This window comes from Barbus barbus, assembly GCF_936440315.1.
Source record: "Barbus barbus genome assembly, chromosome: 47".
Taxonomy (NCBI): Eukaryota; Metazoa; Chordata; class Actinopteri; order Cypriniformes; family Cyprinidae; genus Barbus; species Barbus barbus.
This window is the reverse complement of record NC_136725.1, coordinates 11,812,622-11,839,271: the sequence shown is the minus strand read 5'-3', so window position 1 is coordinate 11,839,271 and position 26,650 is coordinate 11,812,622. Positions and strand designations below refer to the sequence as shown.

At 36.6% G+C, this 26,650-nt stretch overlaps 1 protein-coding gene across 3 annotated transcripts; it reads left to right on the top strand.

The window, feature by feature from the left end:
• The first annotated feature begins 2,003 nt into the window (after positions 1-2,003).
• Positions 2,004-21,909, top strand: LOC306865902 (high affinity cationic amino acid transporter 1-like). Of its 3 annotated transcripts, XM_079410737.1 has the most exons (14): positions 2,111-2,193; positions 6,966-7,002; positions 7,473-7,530; positions 9,121-9,623; positions 9,875-10,033; positions 10,251-10,419; positions 11,078-11,211; positions 12,876-13,098; positions 15,747-15,883; positions 17,176-17,278; positions 17,362-17,567; positions 17,658-17,809; positions 18,842-18,950; positions 19,164-21,909. In XM_079410737.1, the coding sequence occupies exons 4-14, from the start codon at positions 9,251-9,253 to the stop codon at positions 19,346-19,348; spliced, it is 1,950 nt and encodes a 649-aa protein (XP_079266863.1). In that variant the 5' UTR covers positions 2,111-2,193; positions 6,966-7,002; positions 7,473-7,530; positions 9,121-9,250; the 3' UTR covers positions 19,349-21,909. The 3 variants fall into 3 exon arrangements, with proteins under 3 accessions (XP_079266862.1, XP_079266861.1, XP_079266863.1); XM_079410736.1 differs by lacking the exons at positions 6,966-7,002; positions 7,473-7,530 and having other exon boundaries at positions 2,004-2,193; XM_079410735.1 differs by lacking the exons at positions 6,966-7,002; positions 7,473-7,530; positions 15,747-15,883 and adding an exon at positions 15,304-15,443 and having other exon boundaries at positions 2,004-2,193.
• The last annotated feature ends 4,741 nt before the right edge of the window (positions 21,910-26,650 follow it).

The following is a 26,650-nucleotide window of genomic DNA, read 5'->3' as shown; positions in this document are numbered from 1 at the left end:
TTAAATGCTGAAAAAATATGAAAAGACTTGTCAGAATTATCATAATCAGAATGAGCTTTATTGGCCAAGTATGTTTACAGATACAAGGAGTTTATTTTAGTGACAGAAGCTCCACAGTGCAACAGAAAGACAGCAACAGGACAGGACACAGATAATAAAAGAATACAAATATCCAAATAGGCAATGTAGAAAACAGCAAAAACACAATATATAATATAGACAATGATGTGTGTACAGGTCTGATATGTGTAAATCGGAAATGAAAAAAAGTGTGGTGAATAAATAATGTATAATAGAGTTGTGTGTTCTGCGTTTATTGTCAAGTGTTCATGAGATGGATTGCCTGAGGGAAGAAACTGTTCCTGTGTCTGGTCGTTCTGGTGCTCAGAGCTCTGTAGCGTCGACCAGACGGTAGTGATTTTACCAGCCCTTTTGCTCACTCTGGATGAGTACAGTTCTTGGAGAGTGGAGAGGGTTGTACCAATGATTCGCTCAGCAGTCCGGACTACCCTCCGTAGTCTTCTGAGGTCAGATTTGGTTGCTGAGCTGAACCAGACAGTTATTGAAGTGCAGAGGATGGATTCAATGATGGCAGAGTAGAACTGTTTCAGCAGCTCCTGTGGCAGGTTGAACTTCCTCAGCTGGCGAAGAAAGTGCAACCTCTGCTGGGCCTTTTTGACAGAGTCAATGTGAATATCCCACTTCAGGTCCTGAGAAATTGTGGTACCCAGGAATCTGAATGACTCCAGTGCAGTCACAGTGCTGTTCATGATGGTGAGTGGGGGGAGAGCAGGGGGGTTTCTCCTGAAGTCCATGATCATCTCCACAGTTTTGAGCTTGTTCAGCTCCAGGTTGTTAAGACTGCACCATACAGCCAGCTCCTTGACGACCTGTCTGTAAGCAGACTCGCCACCATCCTGAATGAGGCCGATCAGTGTGGTGTCGTCTGCAAACTTCAGGAGCTTGACAGAGGGGTCTTTAAATGTGCAGTCGTCGGTGTACAGGGAGAAGAGCAGTGGGGAGAGAACGTAGCCCTGAGGAGCTCCAGTGCTGTTGGTGCGGGTGTTGGATGTGAATTTACCAAGCTTTACTAACTGCTGTCTGTCTGTCAGGAAGCTGTTGATCCACTGACAGATGGAGGTGGGGACGGAGAGCTGTGTCAGTTTATTCTGAAGGGTGTCCGTGATGATGGTGTTAAAAGCAGAGCTGAAATCCACAAACAGGATCCTCACATAAGTCCCTGGTCTGTCCAGGTGTTGCAGTATGTAATGCAGTCCCATATTGACAGCATCATCCACAGACCTGTTTGCTCTGTAGGCAAACTGCAGAGGGTCCAGTGATGTCCTTCAGATAAGCCAAAACGAGTAAATGATTTCATGGCCACAGATGTTAGGGCCACAAGTCTGTAGTCTTTAAAAGTAATTAAAATTATGACCTGTCTCATAATTTTGTCTCGTCATACTGACTTCTCAAAATTGTATCTCATAAATATGACTCCTAATTAGACACTCTCATGTTTTACTTTATCATAATTGATTTACCAAAGCAAGATTATTTTCTTAAATGGAAATACATGCGTACCTTATTTTGCCAGATTGGATTTTCTGAAATGTCTAATTTTGATGAAATTCTGCTCTTTCCAATCCATCCTTGAGTGTTTGTGGAATCTTTAGGCTTACCTAGCCTAGATCATAATTATCATATTGCATGTCTGCCATTTCCCCAACAAATAATAGGCCATTTTTCCACCCAGCTAAATACCACTTGTATGTGGAATTTGCTTTTAATATATTTATCTCAGATCAAGCTTTTATTTTAGGCTACAACTTCCTCTTCCCTCCGTAAATTATTACGTTGATTGTATTTATTATTATGTTGATTGTATTTGATATGCAAACTTTCTTTTATTGCTTTGGAGATGTAACCCTAAATTTGACTCTTTGCATGCCGGTTTCTCAGCAGCAGCGAATAGTAAAAGTCGGGAGGAGCATGTGCAAAACCGCAGTGAAACCTGATCCATGTACCTTAAACATCACAAATGACCCCACACACACTCACACCACCTGTCAGGAGACTCAGCCCACATAACCACACACACGCCTGAGCCGGAGGACACACACAATCTGAGGGAACTTTTCCTGCAACACAAGTATCACTGAATCCGGTCTGTTTTGCACTGAGACCAGCTGCAAGGTAAGACCAACATCTGTTACAGTTAACCCAGTTGCTTTCCTATCTAAAGCGTCCGTCAGTTCTGGAAATGTATTTGATTATTGCTCTCTTACTATAGTTGCAAATCAATCAATGTGGAACTGGCGCGGAAGGGCAGCACAGGTTGCTTTAGTTCACTGCAGCACTCCGTTATCAGGCAGGGCAGGAAAACGGGGTCTCCCGCCTTGTAATGTGCTCTATCCTGCAGGGGAAAAGAGGGGTAGCTGCGGACACTAAAATGTTTTAGGCTAAGGAAAACTGCCGCTGTTTAAGCCTGCAACTTCGTTGTTATTAGTTCAGTCGCGTCGAGCGCGTGCTTTAAATTTTAATCTCTTTAAAAAAATAAGAACGGAATACATTAGGAAACATTTTTGATATACTTAGCATTAGGCTATTTTAAATGGTTTGCAGATCAATATTTTTCTATTTCTAAGTAAGCTGAGTCTCCTCTAGTAAGAGTAAACTGATCTAAAAGAGAAAGCCGCGTCACCTCATGCCATAAGAGTTGCATTAGCTTGTCTAAATTTATTTATTACTATTAGAATGTTGTTTTTTTTTTTTTTAACAGGCAGTCATTAAGTTTCAAATTTTGTTCAATTGAGTGTGAGGGGCGTATCCATTTTTTTTCAGTGCTGATAATTAAATATTATAAAATAATATAATTTTAAATGATTACATACTTTATTATATTATAAATGTTAATAAACTTGTTTTTTATTGTTATCATGGAAAACCTTGTACCATCAACATTCACTAACATATTCCATACCATGAGCTGTATTTATATGTAAACAATTCAAAGGCTCTGCCACTAGAAGTTTTCTGTTGAATGGGGCAAGTAGGGAGTCTTTATTTACTACAGCTGAGTCACTGTATGTGAAATGTTCCTTCCTCAGACCAGATACAACAAAGAGGTCTTTTAATGCTCCACACTGTTTCAATAAATCCTCTGATTGCTGCTTGTAGATCAGCGGAATTATTCATCATGAAATATTTTTGGATAACTGTAGAATGGTTGTAGAATGGTTTTCCATATTACATAGATGATGGTCAAGGGCTTCATACAAGACAACTCTGATCTTTGACCATGTGCACTTTTATTTATTTGTTTTTTGATGCTATAGATATAAATACACTTAAATATTTACATGTGTGTTTGTTAATGAAGCCCAAACTCAGTGTTGTTGACCCTTATAATATAATTACAGTCCTGGAAAGATTTATTTATCTATATTTGTAATAGTGTAATGTCAAGTTCATTACATCTACATTTCTACATTTATTTGTAATTTCAAACCGAAAGCAATTTAATTTTATTTTATGAGATTTACTGGCTCATGATAAAAAAAAAACAAAAAAAAAACCATGAGCTATCTATAGTAGGAGGTTGAAGTATTTTGATTGTGCACCTCTTGTGACCTCACGGAAACATTCTGCAGGTCTTCTGTGTTGTGTAAACCGATTGATTTGCATGTTTCTCATAACTGGGTCACATGCATCTATCTACATACCCAACACATAGCATGTTACCTGACACCCCACATATGAGACATGCTAAAAACAACACATCTCTGAGTGGTGGCCTAGTGGTTTATAACCTGGTCCGCTGTTGCAGGTTGAGTCCCAGACATATAATTAAAAATGAATGTGAGTGATTAACTCACCATCAGCCAATTATAGTGTCTGTCAGCAAGCGTGTGTAACTTTAGATCCATTAGAGGCATTAAAATGCATAAGAAATGGTTATAAACTAATCGTTAGATTGTCAACCTTTATGTCAATGTTGATGTTAGACTGATAAATCTGTGGAAAGGCATTAATCTGAAATGGATTAAAATTGTCAGAGGCACCCCTTTGACGCAACTGCAGTGTCTAAATAGCAAGAAATGATATTGCAGTTTCAAGATGTGAACCACAAATAGCCTACAATAAATTGCAATTACGCAAATCAATGTGTTTTGTATAAAGCATTGCAAAAACCCCAATAAGGTGTTCAGATGTTATTGTTGCTGAGGAGGGACCAGGAACAAACAACATTCCTTATTTCTTAATTTATGTCAGCTTTTGCTGACAGACACTGGCACACATTCAAGCAATGTTCCTCTATATAAGTTTTAGTAAATTGGTTTTGGGTGTTGTGCAATAGCAAAAATTAGTACCATCATTAAATTTTTGATTAATCATCAGTAATGCATGCATTCATTTCCTTAAAAATGACAAGGTGCAATTATTTAGCTATTTAATAAAAATTTTTAGATGATTAACTTTGCTGTTTATTTAATTTTCTAAACAATTTCACTTAAGCATTTATTTATAATTCTATAAACCATTTTGATTTTGTCATTGTTAAATCTAATCATTAACATAGCCAATGCATGGGGTTAAACTGAAAAGTAAACAGCTGAATAAGAGTCACATGGACTGGTTTTTGTGCAATGATTATTAGGGCAAAAGTGCAATTATTTTATTTTTGTGTCTGTCCTCTTCAGCCTATGATTTAGAGTATCTTGCATGTCTCTTTAGTGGGAAGGTTAATGCAGTTTCACTGGTGGAGAACTGGCTTGTCTCCCAATGACAGAAAGCTGACACTCTGTCCACCTTGGCTACCCTTCTGTCTCATGTGTATCGTCTTTTTGAATTATCACACATCTTTATCTGGAGGAAGACACACTGATTTAATTGTTTTACACCGTTGAGTGAAGCTTCTTCATGTTGCCAGTATAAACAACTAAGGCATAAGACGTTAAGATGTACTTCCTGGTCAGGTATAAACTGGGTCCTGCAAGCCTACGTGCATCATTTAAAAAGCATGATTTCTTATAATATTAAGTTACTCAAGTGAAAGCGTCTTAAGGTATCTTGGCACGCTTGTGGATTTGTTCATAACTGAACTTGTTTTCGTTTTCTTAGAGAGGTCAGACAGAGGGAGTTTTGTCAGAACGCTGCAACCACGTCCTAAATGAGTTTTTAGACATTCCTGCCAAAAACCAAAACTGAAGAATGTTTGTCACATACATTCCAACATAAAATCACAGTCACAAGTTTCTAGGCAAAGAGTAATCAGATGGTGCCAGGGGTACATTGTGCCCACTCTAAACATGCTCATATGATTGGATAGATGTTGGCAAAAACACGTCAACAAAACATGAGTCTGTTTTCTTTCTGGATGGACACTGTGCCCTTGACCCTGTTTCCTATCTCGCTGTTTCTAGAAGGGACTTGTGGTTGTTATGATACACTAAACGTTTGTGATGTCGGTACTCAAGCGCATATTGATGCTAGCGTAAGATCTTGTAGATAATACAGTAATAATGTTTTCCGTTGTGGTTAAAAGCAAAGTAAAAATGCACAAGCGTCCCAAGGTCAAAATTTCACAGCACTGCGCTGCACGTTGAACACCATAACAGAAAGTCGCCCACTGATTGGTGCCCAGGCAACACACCCCTGCTCAACCCACCTGCTTAATTTAGTCCGATAAATTGCGTGTGTGTGTCTATGATCACCTCGCCGGCTCTGACTGAGCTGGAATGTCAATCGATGGCACCGTTAACCTTACTCAACCCTGCTGTCAGAAGAAGCTATCAGGATTTATTTAGATGAGAATTTCCATTCTGTTTCCTGCTGACTGACTGTATGTCTGACATGTGGATGATGCAGTTCAAGAAGAAAATGATCACTTAATAATGTTAATGGAGATCTTAATTGTGTTTCATTTAAATATGAATTTTCTCTCAGATGTTTCTCCTGAAATCCAAAAGATTGAGAATTTGTTCAGTAACATGAAGAATTAGTTTCTTTGGTTTATTAAAGGGATAGTTCAACCAAAAATTAAAATTATGTCATTAAGTACTCACTCTTTTTGTCGTTCCAAACCCATAAGACCTTCGTTCATCTTCGGAACACTAATTAAGATCATTTTGATGAAATCTGAGAGCCATTTTGTTACCGTCTTCCGCCATTTTGGAGAATAATGAACGTAATCAGCATTGTTTACATTCAGCATTCACGCGCTTTCTACTGAACGTAAACATCGCTTATTACGTTCTGGGGTACTGTCCAAAACGGCAGAAGACGGTAGGGTGAGTAATTATTCATTAATGACAGAATTTTCATTTTTGGGTGAACTAACCTTTGATTCGCTTCCCTTATTTTAGTTAAATGCAGTTTTCTAGATGTAATGAGGTATTAGAGATCTCATTATGAGATGTTTGTGAGTAAAACACCTCAGTTTCATGATGTAATGGAGTATATGTAATATACATTTTTGTCTTTATGTGAGACATCTTGAAATCATATTAATCTCTTCCAAAGTACCTTCATAGCGTTTGCGGTCTATAAGCATTCCTACAGCATGGCCTAGAGGCAGATCTTTCAACATGTCTGATGTCACACCAGTAGAGCAGTTTAGACCAGCTCACGCAGGTAATGCTGGGATATCTGAATGAGGTCCAACTGGATAGCAGACCCTCAGGAACAGTGTGTGCTTGGGTTACACTGATTCACCTCAGGACAGAAACCCAAATATAGAAAAATAAAAATATCTAATTATTAAATGCATTATATATAGCATAAGCATTATATAAAATACAATATTATTGTTATTTGTCAAGGACTTTAAAGGGAAAGTTTGTAACCAGGCTGTTTTGGGGCACCATTGACTTCCATAGTAGGAAGAAAAATACTATGGAAGTCAATGGTGCCCCAGAACTGCTGTTTCCCACATTCTTAAGACTATCTTCCTTTGTGTTCAGCAGAACAAAAACATTCATACAGGTTTGGAACTACTTGAGGGTGAGTAAATGACAGAATTTTCATTTTTTGTGAACTATCCCTTTAAGTATATATTTTTAAACACTTTCTCTTAAATATTGAATTATCGTATTTATATATTTATCTTTATATAAATGTTTAGTTATATATGTATACAATTAAAACACACACACACATGCATATGTAAATATTTATATGTATATATTTTCATGTTCACACAATTTCATAAGTTCATTTGCAATCGGAGGCTTGTCTTGCAGCACATGCTCATACCAGTTGCTAAAGCCTGATCAGAAAATAATTGTGCATTTGTTTAAGAAGAAAAGAAAAAAAAAACAGACACATTTTACTGATCCTGTCTTGTACACAGCTTTAAACCTGAACTCTGGCTGTCTTTTCTCGGTCACACTGCTTTCGATGTGAGAATTTTGGCTAAAGTTTGAGGTTTAAGGTGCAGTACTGCTCGAGTGACTCTTCTAACCTGCTTCCAGATTTCTGAGATCCAAGACATCTGATAGCCTCTGAAGCACCCTGGGAGAGAAAGAAAAGGTCGCCACCTCTATGTCTGTAGAACTTTCCTTTTCAAGTGTGGCATGACAGGAAGTGACTCCTTAGTGACTCCTTATGCCCCCTTTTCAAACATTAGATGCAAGCTCCAAAGAAAGAAAACTAGGTCATGATTCACAGTAAATTAATTTATAGACTCATACTTTGTGTTAAGGAACATGCTTTAAAACCAGAGCCTCGCAAGATACAACTTACACATAATTACAAGTAGATAAATTACAGTCAAGCTACTATTTAAAGAAAAAGTGATTAGCTACGCGATGTGTTTATAAGAAAATCTAGCTGACTATATTTGGTAACTACAAGCTATGTGTACATACATATGAGTGTGTTTATGTGTATGTTAGTTAATGATTTTTATCTCAGTTAATGTTTTATTATTATTTTTATGTGAGAAAACAATCAAATTTACTGCTTCACATTTGTCGTGTGATGGTTGCTTCACGCACAGAGAGATTCATTTAGATTCACTTGCAAATGAACTTCTCAGAACAGGCTGTTCTCACAGAGAGCTTGCAAACACATATGCTAGTTGTTCTTTTGCAATTGCATGTATTTTTGCCATTAAGTTCCACTCTTGGTTACGTAACACATGTCAGTTTGTGTGGGTATGATAGATTATCCCCCGGTGGGCCTCTCCAGCTCTGCCACAGTCACATTTTATGGATTTCTCTCTGTTACTCAACACTTGGGAAAAGAGTGCAGGACGTAAACTGGAGACAGTGCAGCTGTATGAACTTATTGACTGGAGTGCTGCCCCCCCATTTGTTCGCACAGTACAGTACATTTTGACACTTGGCCTTTGGGAATCGCAATGTGCTTTTCATTCAAGAGGTTTGGTTGCGGTTTAGAATACAGCGTAGAGTTCTCTTGCATTTTCATCAGATATGTACTGGGTTTGTATTTATTGTTTGGCTTGAAGTTTAAGTGAATATGGGTCAGTGCTCTGCACCTTTTTATGTCCGTAAATCACAGGACAGCTGCTATTCTCACCACTAATGTGCTGGTTTGTGTTCTGGAACTTTTAAAAAAGGACATAATGTTTGCAATGTTTAAACACTCATATCTAGTGGAAAATATCTGGAAAATACCCAGTTAGTTTGGTCAGACTCGGAAGGGGTAGCCACATTAACCACCGCATGATTGCTGTACTTAAAGTAAAGTGTGATTCCTTAAGAAAATAAAAAAGTTAAAGTTCACTCACTCTATATCCTTATAACTTTTCTTTTAAGGTACAAAAATACATTTTGAAGAATGTACACACGGCTTTGTTTCATTTTTTTAGGTAAACAATATTTTCAATTAACAACTTTCCCTGGTTCCACCAGGGCTTGGGCCCGTCATTGCTTTTTTTATTTTTTATTTAGTTTGGTTTGGTTTCCAACTACATTTAATCATTATTTGGTTGTTCTTTATTGCTTTACTTTGAATGATATCAGTATATCAGTATCATTCAAATGTGACATTTTACCAATAGAAAATACCGATATGGTTTTCTTCATTTGACATCATACATTTGAGAAACTACCATTGCCACATTCTCAAGTTAATTATTTTGTATTTTCCCTAAAGGTAAACAACACATCTGAACAATATTCCGAGCATTGTGAATCCTCTGCGTTGGTGGGTGAAGCAGAAACATTGTGAGAGGAGAAACTTTAAAAAACGAGGCACAAAAAGAAGCTGTCGTCAAATCTAATCAATGATGGTTTTGAAAAAGCTTCTGCGTTTCGGGAAACAGCTGCTGAGAGTGAAGGTTGTCAACTGCAACTCGGAGGAATCGCGACTCTCCCGATGTCTGAACACCTTTGACCTTGTGGCTCTTGGTGTGGGCAGCACCTTGGGAGCTGGGGTGTATGTCCTCGCTGGAGCGGTGGCCCGGGAAAACGCCGGACCGGCCATCGTGCTGTCGTTCCTCATTGCAGCCCTGGCCTCAGTGCTCGCAGGCCTCTGTTATGCAGAGTTTGGGGCGAGAGTGCCAAAAACGGGCTCAGCGTACCTGTACAGCTATGTGACTGTAGGGGAACTATGGGCCTTTATAACTGGCTGGAACCTTATACTTTCATACGTTATAGGTGAGTCAACACACAAAATCAGTTGGGAAAGTTCACCCAAAAATGAAAATGCTGTCATCATTTACTCACCCTCAAGTCTTTCCAATCCTGTATGACTTACTTTCTACTATTAAACACGAAAGAAGGAATTTTAGGGAAATGGGTAACCAAACACTATAGTAGATGAACCCCATAGTGTAGGTTTTTACATTTCCTTATGTTTTACTTTCCTTGTTATATATAATATTACTCAATCTGTAAAACCTTCTCAGGTACATCAAGTGTTGCCAGAGCTTGGAGTGCCACATTTGATGAGCTGATTGGAAAACAAATTGAGCATTTTTGTCGACAGTACATGTCTATGAATGCTCCAGGCATTCTGGCGGAGTACCCAGATGTGTTTTCCGTATTCATCATCCTCACTCTCACAGGTAAAACACTAATTACATAGGGAGCCATGACTGACCAATTAGAACTGAGAGTTCCAGAGTGTCCTACTGTGTTATGTATATAAACTGAAATATTTATTTCAAAATGGTGATCGTGAAACACTTATTCTGAAAATGCAAGCTGTTGAATGTAAATATTTAGTGTTGTTTGTGTTGACTTTGTTCCGTAGTGTTTTGAACTACGTTTTGTTTGCTATAGGCCTTCTGGCCTTCGGGGTGAAGGAGTCAGCCATGGTCAACAAAGTGTTCACCTGCATCAACATCCTGGTGCTGTTGTTCATGGTTGTATCTGGACTGGTCAAAGGTACACTGAAGAACTGGCACCTGGACCCTGATGAGATTCTTAACAGAACCAATTCCACCATTAAGTGAGTCGTTTTTTTTTATGACATTTGGAAATTTATCTTGGAATATGTTTTTAAGTATGCCACAAAATTATATACCACTGATCAGTTCGGGGTCAGTAGGATTTTTACTTCTTAGTCACATGCTCACCAACAAAACAAAGCTAAATTAACAGCATCATTACTCCAGTCTCCATTGTCACATGATCCTTCAGGAAACATCAATATGCTCATTTGATACTCAAGAAACATTCGTTATTATTATTATCAATGTTGAAAACAGTTGTGCTATTTAATATTTTTGTGGAAACTGCATTTTTTTAGGATCCTTTGATGAATAAATAGTTCCAAAAAACTGCATTTATTTGATATTGAAATATTTTCTGACCTTATAAACATCTTTATTATCACTTTTGACCAATTTAATGGTTCCTTGCTGAATCAAAGTATTCATTTATTTTAAAAAGGAACCTTACTGACTGCAAAGTTTTCAATAGTACTGTATATATTGACTGTTTTTTTTTTCTTCATAAGTTTCCATTAGAACACAAGTTATATATCAGCTTTTTCAGTGTTACCTCAAAAAACTGAGACAGAAAAATAACAATAATGATTGACCTCTGTAGGCATTTTTGCTGTATGTTAGCATGTTTAAAATGTCTGCATTACTCTCTTTGAGCAGTGCCACACAGCCCCTGCCAACAAAAGAGATTCTGGGTGAAGGTGGGTTCATGCCTTTCGGCTTCACAGGGGTCTTATCAGGGGCTGCTACCTGCTTTTACGCCTTCGTTGGGTTCGACTGTATCGCAACTACAGGTAACTAAAGACCCTAAACTCCAGTGCTCTTAAATCTCATTTTTAATTTTTTAGAAAGCACCAGTTTTCTCCTGAAATTCTGTTGAAAAGCTCAAATATCCAATGCATGTCTACAAACATGAGGTTAGTGAGAGCAAACTGCGCAAGAGGCCGGTTTTGTATGTGTGTAAGTGTTAGATTGGTACAACAGTGAAGCTATTATTCTACCTACAAATTTGCCTTGCATTCATGTCGCTTTGGTCAAAGTTATTTCAAGTTTCCTGTGTTTATAATAGTATTGCATGGATATTCTCAGTGGATCTCTGCTTATGGTTTGCCTCTGGCCCCCCTCTTTTATAGCGGCTCACTCCCCCACATTCCCTTGCATTCGATTGGCTAGAGTGCTTCAGGGTTTGTCTAGACTCGTCTCTCCCCTCTCCCTGTAGCTGTGGTTCACATTCAGTAACCCCTCCTCATCCACATGCTGGTCAGGAATGGTAATATAGCCATGTTCCTGTGCTCGCTCTGGCACTGCTGACATGAACACACTACTCCCCTGTTTTATGTAGTGTTCTGCACAAGGTCAACTGAGTCATTTTCTTACTCTGAGTCATTTTAAAATGACGGATTTCACATGCAGTGTGCCTTTAACTGATTTAATGGCAAGATTAAATGTAGTGTATTTGAATGAATGTCAATATAATGTGCACTACTGTTCAAATGTTTGGGGTCTGTAACACTTTCTAAAATCTTTGAAAAAAAAGTCTCGTTCTCACCAAGGCTGCATTTATTTGATCAAAAATACAGTAAAAACTGAAATATTGTGAAATATTATTATAATTTAAAAGAACTGTGTTCTGTTTTAAATAAAAAAAAAAAAAACTGTAATTTATTCCTGTGGTGGCAAAGCTGAATTTCTAGCATCATTGTTCCAGTCTTAAGTGTCTAAAGATTCTTCAGAAATCATTCTAATATGACTGTTAGATGCTCAAGAATCATTTCTTATTATTATCAATGTTGAAAACTGTTGAATATTACTGCTTAATATTTTTGTAGAAACTGTGATACATTTTATTTTCAGGATTCTTTGAGTAGACAGTTCAAAAGAACCACTTTCGTGATTTTCGTAGTTGTGCCTATAGTCCTTGTAATGGCAATTTTATTTCTTTCAATTGCAATTTTTATGTAATTTTTTTTATTATTGCAGATTTATATCTGTATAATGTTCATTTTTCTTAAACTGTCTCGTAATTACCACTTTTTTTATTTTATTTTATTTTACTTTACTTGGAAACATCCATAGTATTTATAGAGCCACTAATTAAAAGACAACCAACAATCGGTTTTCTATTTCACACAATAATGATCAGTCGTGTCATGGGATAGGATGGGACAAAATTAAACACCCACGTATCAATAATGTAAAGAGCTGAAAATAAACTGGTATCTTGTTACATTAATGTTCTCTAGGTAAAAAAAATGTCTACTACTGTCATTTGATAGTCTGGGCATAGGTCTGTTTGTGTCCTCCTTTGGTTCACCCATATTATTTATGCTGTGACACAGGAATTAGCTACTGACATGCTGAGCTTAGTTGCTTAGATGGATGATGCAGGTTTGAGTCCAGCCTGCAACCTTTTACCATTTTTGTTTAATAAAACACAATATCCTGTTAAATTTCACAGGTGAGGAGGTAAAGAACCCACAGAGAGCCATTCCCATTGGCATCGTCTCCTCCCTGCTTATCTGTTTTGTAGCGTACTTTGGTGTATCGGCTGCCCTCACCATGATGATGCCATATTACATGCTGGATAAGAACAGCCCTCTTCCCGCTGCCTTTAAGTATGTCGGTTGGGAAGGAGCCACGTACGCTGTGGCGGTTGGCTCCCTCTGCGCCCTGTCCACCAGGTAAGCACCAGTGATCCTTCCGCTCAGGGATTGTTTTAACACATACTGCAGCCCCTTTCTAGAGTAAACCGACCCTGCATGGTAGAGCGCAAAAATGTACTTGAAATGAATAATTACCAATGTTCCTCGAAATGAATTGATGTAATTACCCGCAAGCCTGGTTGCAGTTTAAAAGACCTCAGTCATTTTGATAGCACAACCTTTAGGAGGTTGACCAACCCAATAGTTAAATTTTACTAAGTGAACTCAGACAACCCTAGGGAGGTTGAGAGAGTGCAATCTGGGACTGGATTGCGTGATTGTGTGTGTGTGTGTATATTTATCTGAGGCAGCTCATATGAGCCCCTTGCTAAAAATATGAGGGGAAATTTTATGAATCCTGTTTCTCAGTTATGCAATGCTCTGTTCAGGCCTTGAGTAGGAGTAAGGCTCTATGCCACATTTTTTCTATCCATAAGTCAGGCAGTAATTAGTCTTATAGTGCATACAGACCAGATGTTGTTGCTCAGAAATGTTCATGTACTATGAAGTATGAATTGTTTGTAATCTATCAAGTGGAAATGTCTTCGGCATGATCTGTCCAAGTCCTAATCCTCTTATCCTTCTAACAACCCGCCTAACTTCTGAGTCACTAATGATACCGTCGGTAGCTGCAGAGTTAAAGTAAATTTATTGGCATTTTTCTTTCTGTTTTCCAGTATTTTCTTTTCTGTTTTGCAGTATTTTCAGTATTAAATGCTGTATTGGAATCCATTCAAAAGTGAAGTGTGTAATTTTATATCTTCAAGTATCTATCTACGTTTGACTATCGGCATGAAGTCTGGTACACTTTGCAGCGTATTGTTGAGAACTGTCGCTGATTTAGACACAAACAAATTTTTGACCAATGTGTAATCAACAATATTTATTTTTTCTTACTGTTAAACGAGAGGATTTATCTGATATAAGTTATGTATTCAAGAAAATATATATAATATAAATTATATATGCATAAGTATTTTTTTAAATATATATATGTGTGTGTATTTATATATACATAATAAATATACACAGTACACACACATATATTATGTAAACACAAACTTTTATTTTGGATGCATTTAATAGTGAATGTTTAACAGCCCTAAAATAAATAAATTAAAAATTACACAAAATACAGTAGAAGTACAGTTCTTCTATTGGATATCTGGTTTACATGCTACTAAACGCTGCAAATAAAAATTGTAGTCATAGTCAGTGTTTTGTCATATTTATTCATTTTGAGCGTTTAATTATAGCTGTAAAAAGTTATATATTTAATTAATTAGATTTTTTATAATCTTTGTACTTCTATGAGAATAGGGAAGGCCATACCACAACTATAGCATTAACGACACAGAAGAATATAGTAGGAATCGCTTTCAAAATGTTTTTTATATATATAAAAATATTATAATATATTAAATAATATATTATATATATATATATATATATGTGTGTATATATATATATATATATATATATAATATATATTAAAATATTTTATATATATATAAATATTAACAGCCAATCAGAATCCACTCAACTTAAAAGCACTCTAGCTTTTAAAGCGACATGCAACAAAACTATAGCGCAATAAAATGGAATGTTATTGTCCTTTGGTTTGTACGCTTGTATAGTTATCGTTACAGTCGTTTTTATATTTGTGGTGTGAACGTGCCTTAACACTAGGCAAACTGATAAAGCCCTGTGCATCTAAATCCCAGACATTGTGTAACACCAGCCTGTTAAACTAGAAGTGTTTTGAAGTATTTGTAGGCTGATTTCCCTGAAGAGCAAACGCTGTGGCTATGTTGTGCTTTCAAAACATTTCTCTGTTTGTTTATGTGGTCATCTGAGGTGGAAGGGGTGGTAGATGCATATGGAAACAATCATTATTTTTGTAATGCCACTAGTTACCACAAGTACTGTACTTTGGAAATTACATGCTTCACCTTTAAAATCATTCTTTGAATAATTAAAAATTCATGCCAAGAGATTGATCCTTACGCTCTTGCAATTAATTAATCTTTTTTCTGGATGGTCTAATATCACTTCTGATTGGTGGGGGTGGCCTGTTTGTGGCATGTTTCTCTCTTATAATAACACCACAGCAGTGTATGAATGCACTATGTCTGTGTCTGTTTTTTGCATGGCATGGTTTGTTTTCCCCATCTCTCGCGGCAGCCTGCTTGGTGCCATGTTCCCCATGCCTCGTGTCATCTGGGCCATGGCTGACGATGGCCTGCTCTTCCAATTCATGACTGGGATCAACGAGAGAACAAAAACTCCCATACACGCCACTATAACAGCAGGCTTTCTCGCAGGTGAGCGAATTTTAATGCTACTAATCTACTGACGTCGCGTTACGTTCGCAGTATCGTACATCCGTCCACCTGGAGCATGTTGCATGGAAAAACAACGTTTTCGTAGCACTGAACTTATTGCTGGAATGGACTGGGCGGCACAGCCTGTCCCCGACAGCTACGAGGGAATTCGTTTAACAGTTTTCTTCGTAAATAAACTGGATTAATCCCATTTCTGCCTTTGACATCACCTCTGGCAGCTCCCCAGTTGGCTTATGTGTTTCTTTTCTGCTCTCTTCCTTTTTTTGATCATCCCATGATCAGTCTCTTGGGGTCCTTGTTCCCCCTCCCACGTATAATCTTTGCCATGGCTCGGGATGGTCTGCTCTTCTCTTTTCTGGCACGAGTGAGCGAGAAGAAGACGCCCGTCATGTCCACTTTTGCCTCCGGGGTCATTGCTGGTAAGAACAAAGGGCGTTGTGGGATTGAAGGGTTCAGCTCCAGTGGGCTGCTTTTGTTGCTGTTAGAAACATCAGCCTGTACATATCTATAGGGAGGAGGTTGGAAACTCACTGTTTATTAAACACACAGGAGTTACATGTAATTGGTAGTGCTAAAGGGCTTTTTTGTTTTCCTTCTTTTCAAAATGATTCCAGTAGGTTCCTGAAATAGAAACTTGTAAAACTGACTTTGCTGTGTTGGAATTATTTGTTTTATTGTGCAAACATGACATGCGATACCATGATGTCAGTTTTACCATATTAAAGAGTCTGTTGACATTGTGAATATTTTTCTGTATTTCCGTTTCATGAGTTTAATTGCTTATGCTTTTAGCACTTTCCTTGAAGAGGGTATGCATAAAGGACACTTTTTTAGGCCAAAAAATATATTTTACTAAACATAATTGTTTATAATGAATACATTTCATATTGCATATTGTTATATAATATCTGATAGTTGCCTCTGGAGAACATGGCGTTTGTGCCTTTTTTGCCCATGATTAACCCATGACTAAAAAACCTACATGCATAAACTCCCCAAATTTGAACTTTTATGACAGAGACTGAATATCTCAGACATCTTTATTATTGGCAAAATCATATCAAGAGCCAACATGTTAAGTAAATCCATAGGAAATAAATACAGGTCATTATGCAGTCTTGGTGTAGTGATATTATTTTCTTTTTTCCTATACTATGAAGTGTAAAAATGACATTGAGGGTTATTAGGAATTCCTGAAACCTTATTATTATTATTTTAAATTTATCAAATATTTCTAAACCCCGTTTATGCCTTCTAAGGTTATTATTTTATTCCCTATTTGTGGAAAGTTCAATTTCCAAATGTGTGGAAAGCACACATTTTTCAGCATGTGTGTCACTGTCACATTTTACAAATGTTAATTTATATTTAATTTTACATATGGGCTTTTAAACATGTTGATAAATATTTTATAACAGCTGATAATCCATGAATATTGACTATTTTGATTGCAATAATATTGTTTTTTTATTTATGCATTTAACAATAGATTTCATAAGAGTATTTTGTGGGAATAATGTTTATGTACTTGTAAGATTTTCTTTACCTAGAACTAGGTTTAAAAGTAATGCTGGCCTAAATAGTATTACAACATTTGCATGTTCTCTACATAAAATATATAGCTTTAAATACTTATTAAACTGCTCACTGTAAATGTCAGTTTATCATCCAAACAGATGACCATAAATCGATCCTTTCCATTCCTGTGCAGCTATCATGGCTTTCCTGTTTGACCTGAAGGACCTGGTTGATCTGATGTCTATAGGAACTCTTTTAGCTTACACGCTGGTTGCTGCCTGTGTTCTAGTACTAAGGTTGGTAGACGCAAATTAAATGAATTAATTGAAATATTTGTGTCATTAGGCTGTTCAATGTAAAATAATATTGTGATTTACAGGTATCAGCCCGAGCAGTTTTCTCAAACATATCACATAGCCAACACACAGGAAGAGATGGAAATGAGTGAGACCATAAGTACGCCCAGCATGGGGATTCTTCCTGGCATAGAAGAGCGTTTCAGCTTCAAAACGATGATCTTCCCCGACATTACTGAACCCTCCAACCTTTCAGGCTTCACTGTTAACATTTGTGCGAGTCTGCTTGGTATGAAACAATACGATACCAGATTAAGACAGATCCTGTTTATTTTTTAGCACTTTATTCAGCAGTTCATCTAAACTGCTTCTTTTCCAGGTCTGCTGATCTTCAGCTTCAGTCTGTTGGCCGTCCGGGGCGGAAGTGCAATGTGGAATATTATCACTCTCAGCATTCTGTTCAGCATGTGTGTCACTATCACATTCATCATCTGGAGACAACCTGAGAGCAAAACCAAGCTCTCTTTTAAGGTTAGTCCTCATCTAACAGAGGTCCTGGATGAAGTCACACCCATTAAAATCAGTTGTTTAAGAGGTACAGTAGATTCACTATTTATAGTATTCGTTTCATATAATTCATATAAAAGTTGATTATTAATTATAACACAAGAAGCCAAATACTGTTTTCTACTATTATGTGGTTAAGTGACACAATGCTTATTTAAATCCTTTCCGCATTTATTAAAAATATATTACCAAAAAATTTAAAAAGATTCATATGCAAAATGACTTGAATGCACCCCTCAAAAATGTTATGGGGATACAACTGTCCTGACATTACAATGAAAACTATATTGTTTTTGAATATATATTTTAACTTGGCCTTTTAACTTCTAAATATTTTAAATTCATTTAAATACATTTTTACTTTAAAAAATAAGATTCGGAATTCTTCTAAATTCCTTCAAAAGGGTTTTTCAAAGCCACATGAAACCAACCGTTGTTATTGTAAACTAAAATAGCTTCGGTAACTGAAATAAAGCTGAAATAAAATAAAATGTAAATATTAGATTAAAAATCTAAAACTTGTATAAAAAATGTTTAGACAACTAATTAAAAATTTCGAAATAAGAAAAAATGATAAAGCACAAAATTACTAAAACTTAAACTAATAGTAAAATGATATTATAATAAATATTAATAAAAACTGTAAATACTAACAATAATACTAAAGTAACACTCAAGCAAACATAAATAAATTAGTACATTCTAAGAACTTGACGTGTTTTTTAATCTAGATTTTTAAAAGATTCTTTATTGTAGACGCTCACTGACTAAACTGTTAAAAAAAAGAATTGTTTCAACTAAAAATAATTTGTTACTTCGCTGACTAAAAACTTTCACTTTAGTCAACTTGAAATTTTACGTTACTTAATATTAAGTTAAGTGACAACTTGGATATTTTAGCTGACTAAACTTAAAATTTTCAGTCAGTGGGGTAACAAATTATTTCAAGTTTAAACTTTTTTTTTTAGTAAGTCATTTGTTGATGTCTTCCAACAGGTTCCTTTACTTCCATTCATCCCGGTGGTCAGCATGTTTGTCAACGTGTACCTGATGATGCAGCTGGACAGGGGTACCTGGGTCCGATTCGCCATCTGGATGTCTATAGGTACAGCACATTCTCCTGCACGAGCCAGTATGCTTGTCAAAAAACCTTTGAAATATGGTCGGGCCGCTCGTAAACAAGTTTTGCTACTTGTAAAGATCAAATAAAGGCTCTCGGTCATTTAATGATTACAAATGTCCTCTGGTGGGGCTTCTGAAAAGCACTTGGCACGTATGCAGTCAATAATTTGTTCCATTATCCCTCTGTTCTCTCCAGGACTCATAATCTACTTTGGCTATGGAATCTGGCACAGTACTGAAGCCACACTGGCCCATTCCAGTATGGACAAGGAACTGAGTGTGTACAAACCTGCCTGCAGCCTAAACAGGGACAGTGTGACCCCGGAAAAGGAGGCTTTCCTCTGTAACGGATCACGGGTCGATGAGGACGGAGATCTCTAATATGGAACAGTGTTACATTATTTACTCAAACTTTACATGAAAGCACACCGCCGGGAGGATGTGAGGAGCACAGGCCGTTGGAATCAAATCAGATGGAGCTCTATGACCCATTTAACAATGTTACTTCCTTGTCAAGAAGTCTAAGAGTTTTAGGTGCACAATACATGGGTGGAAGTATTTGAGTATTCTCGCAACTCAAGGGTTTCATTTCCTACTTCAGAAATCTTGAAGAAACCAAAACAGGCACAGGACCTTTTATTGAGTGGTTGTAGAAAAAAAACAAAAAAAAACAATGTAGGCATCTGTGAGCTGCAGTATTTCATGTTGATGGCTTCTTTTGTTGAACAATCTAATTGAACTTGTGCCTTTTGTTTTACTATTGCAATTGAAACTAAATCAGAGTTGCTTGATCTAAAGCTTGGATGTCAGTGTTTAGGGTTTTATGTATCTGAACATGCCTTTACAAAGGAGGAAATCAAATCATGCTTGGCTTTTCTGATGAATTTGTAGTACTCTCGTGTCTGAGGTCCCATTTAGAAACCTTTTCTGGCTGGTTTGAACTGCCCGGATCCAGAATTTGTAGGTTCTTGCTTGTCCACCTAAATTAGACCTTCTGATATTACTGCCACCTGGTGGTGTGGTAAGGCAGTCACCAGGGTTAGTTGCTTTTATCTGTCACAGTGCGGGCTACTGTGTCGTCTATGCAGATGGAGTCTGCCTCTTATGTTGCATAAGCAGGCTTTTTTTTTTTTTAGGATATTTGGAGAGAAGTTGATAAATAGGGGTATGTTTAGGTCATTTAAGGTGTTTGGATATGAATCATTGTAATACACCATTGTGTTTATGTCAGTCAAAATATGTTACCAGGTAAAAATGAGTCTAAAGAGTTTTGAAATCATTTCTAGGTACTCTATCAAAGATTAGAATAAGATAAATAAACGTACCTTATTCTCACCAAGGCTGCATTTATTTAATAGTCTTCAGTGAGACATGATCTTTCAGAAAGCATTCTAATATTTGGTGTTCAATTATTAATAATGGTTATTATTATTACCAGTGTAGAAAACAGCTGTTTAAGATTTTTGTGGAAACCGTAATTCTTTTTTTCAGGATGATTTGATGAATAGAAAGTTAAATAAAATAGCATTTATTTGAAATATAGTTCTTACTGTAACATTATAAACACTTTGGATCAAATTAATGCATTCATATATTAATAAAAACGATAATAATAATTAAATATTTTTTTAAACACCCAAACTTTTAAATAGTAAGATTTCCACAAAAATCTGAAGCAGCACAACTGTTTTCAACATTGATGATAATAAATGTTTCAGCTAATCAGCATATTGATGATGGTTTCTAAAGGATCATGTGACACTGGAGTAATGACTGCTAAAAATGCATTACATTTTAAAATACATTCTAACCACGTTATTTTAAATTGTAATAATATTTCACAATATTACTGTTTTTACTGTATTTCAGTCAAATAAATACATCCTTGGTTAACAAAGACTTCCTTCAATTTTTATTTTATTTTTTATTCCAAACTTCTCCAGTAGTGTACATTTATTTATGCTAGTAGTATCACTTATGCCACATTAGGTCTCTACTTAAGCTAGTCAATGTTAGTTTTTATTAGTCAAACATTACTCTTTATATTATATCTTTTGACAATGGCCGCCGTCATAAATTGATGATAGTAGAATAGAGGTAAGAAAGCTGATGAGTATAATCTTGGCAATGTTAAAAGCTTAGCATTATTGCACAAGAGGCATCACAAATGTTTAGAATTAAATATAGATGTTTCTTTCATGTATCCCAGACTGTTTTCTCAGGAGCATGATATCCAACTGTGATAACCAATCAGATGTTTTAAACTTTGTTTTAACGCTCCATCATCCAATCCGACCTCAGGAGCATTTAGTCTATGAATTTGTATTAAGAATATATATTTATATATTCTAGTTAAACTGAGAGCAGTAAATTGATGCATCATGCAGAGATGCTTCTCAATCAATCAATATTCTATCTCTCTTTGTTGGTATGAATTAAGTGATTTGTGAATGACAAATAATGGTCTATTTAATGCTGAAAACAGTAATGAGCAGAGGTCTTGTTCACATTTGTTGGTTACAAAGGTTTTAGTAGATTAAAATGTTTTCTTATTTGTGATTGTGGCTGAGTTGGTGTTTGAACGTGAATACATGGTTGTTTTAAACTCTTGAAACTTGGTAGTTACAATTTAGATTGAAATTACATACATACATAATGTATATTTATAAATGTTCAGCTGCTTAAATAGTTGCATAACACATTAATAAATAATTAGAATAATATTTGTAATGAGGCAAGTAGTAAAAATAACAAAGAGCCAGATGATCTAAGATTTACCTAATATTGCATAGAGTGTACAATTACAAAAAAGAACAAAATTAAAAGGTGTTAAAGTATTTAGTTTTTGTCATTTTGTGCATTTTTGGACCAGAATGCATAACATAGTAAATGACTGTCTACCTACTGTTTCAACTTGATGTAAATAAAATAAATTTTGGAATTTATGTTTGTTATTTTTATGTTTTATAATATACATTATTTTAAATACATTTCATTTAGTTTAATTAATCGATGTTAAGCTTTTAAAACACATTACTTTAAAATGTATTTGTGTTCACCGTAGTGTTTATCGTTCTTTGTTGCCATGACAATAGCCGCTTGGTGACGGCGTGTTACGCAAGTGTACTGTGATTGCAGTTCACCGCGGTGGCCGGCAGGGGTCAGAGTTAACAGGTACCACAGCATCCCGGATCAGAGAGAGAGAGAGAGAGGTGAGCATTGAGCAGAAGAGAGAGAGATGCTCCTCTCAAAGCATCGCGCCGAGGCGAGCTCGTTTAGTCAGCGGGTCTGCTGTGGGAGAGAGCGGGCTGAGTGAGGGCAGATTGAACCTGTGATTCTAGAAGGTGAGTGTTTATACACAGAATTACGGGCTTTTGCGACTTGTTATGGATAAACATATAGCCTACATGCACGGGTGTTTTGAAACGAATAGATTGTGTATCTAGTGCTATTTTGCTGTTCAACGACATTAACTTGATAAACATGAAAAAAAGTCATGTGATGGCAGATAACCCTAAAAGGTTGACTTTTTTTTACACTGTTGTGTAAATAAATATGTATTTGCATTTTGAATTATTTATAGACACGTTTATAAATATTTAGAAAATTCTGAAATAACCTACTAGACTAGACAAATGCTTCTGTAATTTTCCACATTAGTTGTGGTTTTAATGTAGCTCTTCTTAGCTGATTATAGATAGATAGATAGATAGATAGATAGATAGATAGATAGATAGATAGATAGATAGATAGATAGATAGATAGATAGATAGATAGATAACATTGCTTGTACAGATACGTTGTTACTGTCAAGTGGTGAGATTAAAAAAATAGGCTATATACATCCCCTCAAAGGGTCGTATATGACCCTGGACCACAAAGCCAGTCAAGGGTAATTTTTTTAAATGTATACATCAAAGCTGAAAGCTGAATAAATAAGCTTTCCATTGATGTATGTTTTTTTAGGATATGACAATATTTGACTGAGAACTATTTGAAATTGGAATCTCAGGGTGCAAAAAAAAAAAAAAAAAAAAAATATATATATATATATATATATATATATATATATATATATATAGTCCCCTCCATAAGTATTGGAACAGTAAAGACAAAATTTTACAAATATGATTAAAAGATATGAGACAAAACTACAGAATGATACAAATCTACAGAATGTCACGTTTTATTATTGGGTGATTCAACACATAGATGTTTTACCAGCTAAGAAGTTCAGCACTTTTAGAGTTTCATCCCCCTATCTGAACAGTTGCCTCACAGGTCTTTCTAAGTGATCAGCTGTGTCCTGTTGCATTAATTCACCAGATATTAAAAGCAGGGAATGTGTTGTATCAGTTATATCCACTACTTCTGTATTCTGAATCTTGCATTCAATGATGACTCACACAAACCAGGGAAGATGAGGGAGCTGACTTTGAGAGAAAAGCAAGCAATTTGGATGCTAAAAGAAAAGAGGAAATCAGTTAAAGCTAAAGCAAAAACAAAGGGCATGGAGAAATCAAGAGTTTGGAAACCACCAGCAACTACCTGATCGACTGAGAAAACAACAGTAGTTGATGACAGACAAATCATAAAAGCTGTGAAAATGAACCATAAAAGACGTGTCTGTCAAATCACCAACAACTTCCAGAAAGCTGGGGTGATGCTCTGACAATCTACTGTCCTCAGGAGACTTTGACACAGAATTACAGATGCTACACAGCAAGATGCAAACCTCTGACCAGCACCAAAAATAGAAAGGCAAGATTAGAGTTTGCAAAAAAGCACAAAGGTGAGCCAGAAGAGTTTTGGAACTGTGTTTATGGACCAATGAGACAAAGGTGAACCTTTATCTAAGTGATGGGAAAGCAAAAATGTGGAGAAAAAAGGGAACTGCAAATGATCCCAAGCATACAGCCTCATCTGTAAAGCATGGTGGAGGTGATGTCATGGCAGGGGCATGCATGGCTGCCTCTGGTCCTCTCAACTTTACTGATGACTTAATGTATGATGACAGTAGCAGAATGAATTTGGAAGGGTGCAAAGCCATCTTGCCTACCAATATTCAAGAAAATGCCACCAGATTCATTGGGAAGTGCTTCATATTGCATCAGGACAATGACCCAAAACACCCTGCCAGTTCAGTCAAGGAATTTATAAGGGCAAAGAAATGGAAAGTGTTAGATTGCCCAAGTCAATCTCCATATTTAAATCAGATTGAACATGAATTTCACCAGCTGTACAAGAGAGTAAAGGCAGAAACTCTCCAAAACAAGCAACAACTGGAATTGGCTGCATTAAAGGCTGGAAAAAGTATTTCAAAGGATGAGACCAAGAGTCTGGTGATGTCTATGGGTCACAGACTCACTGCTGTGATTGTGCGCAAGGGATCTGCAACTAAATAATAGCTCTTAATCTTTTATATCTGCCTTATGTTCAACTGTCCCAATACTTATGCTCACATCAATGAGTGGGATGAACTCTAAAAGTGCTGTTCTTTTTATTTGGTAAAATGTGTGTTGAAACGGCTAATAATAAAATGTGACATTCTGTAGTTTTGTCTCATATTCATCTTTTAATCATATTTGCAAATGTCTTGACTCCACAGCCAACAGAACAATTTTGTCTTTACTGTTCCAATACTCATGGAGGGCACTGTATATGTATATATGTATATATATATATATTGAGAAAATCACCTTGAAATCTGTCCAAATGAAGTCCTTAGCAATGCATATAACTAATCAAAAATTAAGTTTTGATATATTTGCGGTAGAAAATTTACAAAATATCTTCATGAAACATGATCTATATTTAATATCCTAATGATTTTTGGCATAAAAGAAAAATGTATCGTTTTGACCCATACAATGTATTGTTGGCTATTGCTACAAATATACTGGTGCTACATATGACTGGTTTTGTGGGCCAGGGTCACATATTTGCTTTCATATTATGAGATAAAGATGTAAACATCCCTCTAAAATGGTCTAGATCTGGTCTTTGAGAGCTGCTGTCTCTATGGGATGTATCAGAATAAGGCAGAGCCTCCGGCACAGCTTAGAACTGACTTAGTTAGCCTGGAAATGAACTTGATGATCGGTGCATCCCAGCAACCGCTCCTATAGGAATAAATGTTTTTTGCATAATGAACTTTTACTTACTGAAACCCCTTTGATCCATTTTTATGTGAATTGTTTTATTTTATTCTTTTGTACTTGATAGACCGGGGTCATGACAAATATAGGGAAGTAAGGGGGAGGGAGCATGTGAAGAACCCTGTCAAGGTTACAGCATCACCAAATACACATCTGATAAAAGCTGAAGTCTGTCTCAAGAGGTTACTAGACATGTTGATCTGGTGAAGGAGGTTTTATGTAGGGGAAATGGGTGGAGAAGTATAGTTTGTATGAGTTATTCCAATTGCCGATAAGGATTTAAAGGCTTTTGCCCCCAAACAGAATTGTGATCCACTTGTCAGTCAATATAGATGGATGGGAATCAAAGTGAGACTTCTAGTTGTCAGTTGAAATGGGAAACCAGTGATTATTGACATACTAAGCTTAGAGTCTAACCAGCTTGTGACTGTGACCTGTCTGTCATCGCTTTGCCGGGATGTTTTTCCTGCCATCAACTTGATTCCTCCGGTAACACAGTAGTACTTCTATTCCTTGCCCTGCAGATGTGGATCATGGATTTAGAGAAGTCCTAGCCTGCTGAGAACATCGCACTTTCCACACCTTACCTGTCCTAAATCCCCCGTCTCCTGCAAAGAGGTCTTGCAAAGTGCCCTGTTCTCTGTCTCCTTAGCCTGTCTTCATCTGGCAGCTTTCAGCCTGTTTCCCTCAGGCGCCTGTGAGGGCTCTGATCTTTCAACTGGATCAATCTTCCTTTCCCTTGCGCTGCTATTTGGGTTCCTACCATGCTTTTAATTTATTTAGTATGGCCATACATGCACGATTTCAGCTCTGCTTTTGTCACGCAAAGTCAGCCAGGAAGGCTAGAATCAAATATCGCTGTAGTGTTTCCGTTTTGCTTGGGATTGATTTCTTAATGTCACCACATGAGATGATAGATGTCTTTGAGACTGAGAGGAAGTGGTGTCTGAAGCATTAGCACTTTTTTGTGTTTCCATCTGCTATCATTGCTAGTTCTCTAGTTCCCTTTTAACAATCCTCTAGCTACTCATTGTTCTTCATCATCCCATGTTGGTTATTAAAATAGCTGTTTTATTATTTATCAGCTAGTTCAGGCATAGAGCTTAGTGATAACATCATCATAAGGCGTTGACATTTGGGTAAATTTTGGTTGGCGTAGGTTGACCAAATTTCAATGTCATTTCAGCGTCTTATGTCAATGCTAAATTGATGCCCAATACCGATGTCAGTTGACGTTGATATTTGTTGTTTTTAGGTTGTGTAACCAAGTCCAACGTTAAGTCAACATCAAATTGGTGTCAAATATTGACATCAACCCGATTTTCGTTCTCAACCAAAATGCATCGTCTGTCTGACGTCATATCCAGCGTCAACCTGACATTATATTGACATCCTGTGCCTGCTGGGAATATATTTGCCAATATTTAGCTATTTTGGAATGAACTGTTTTGTAGAAACGTTTGCTATTATTTCTATGAGTTCCTTAGAAAGACTACCAACAGCTTTGTCAATTCACAATGCACAA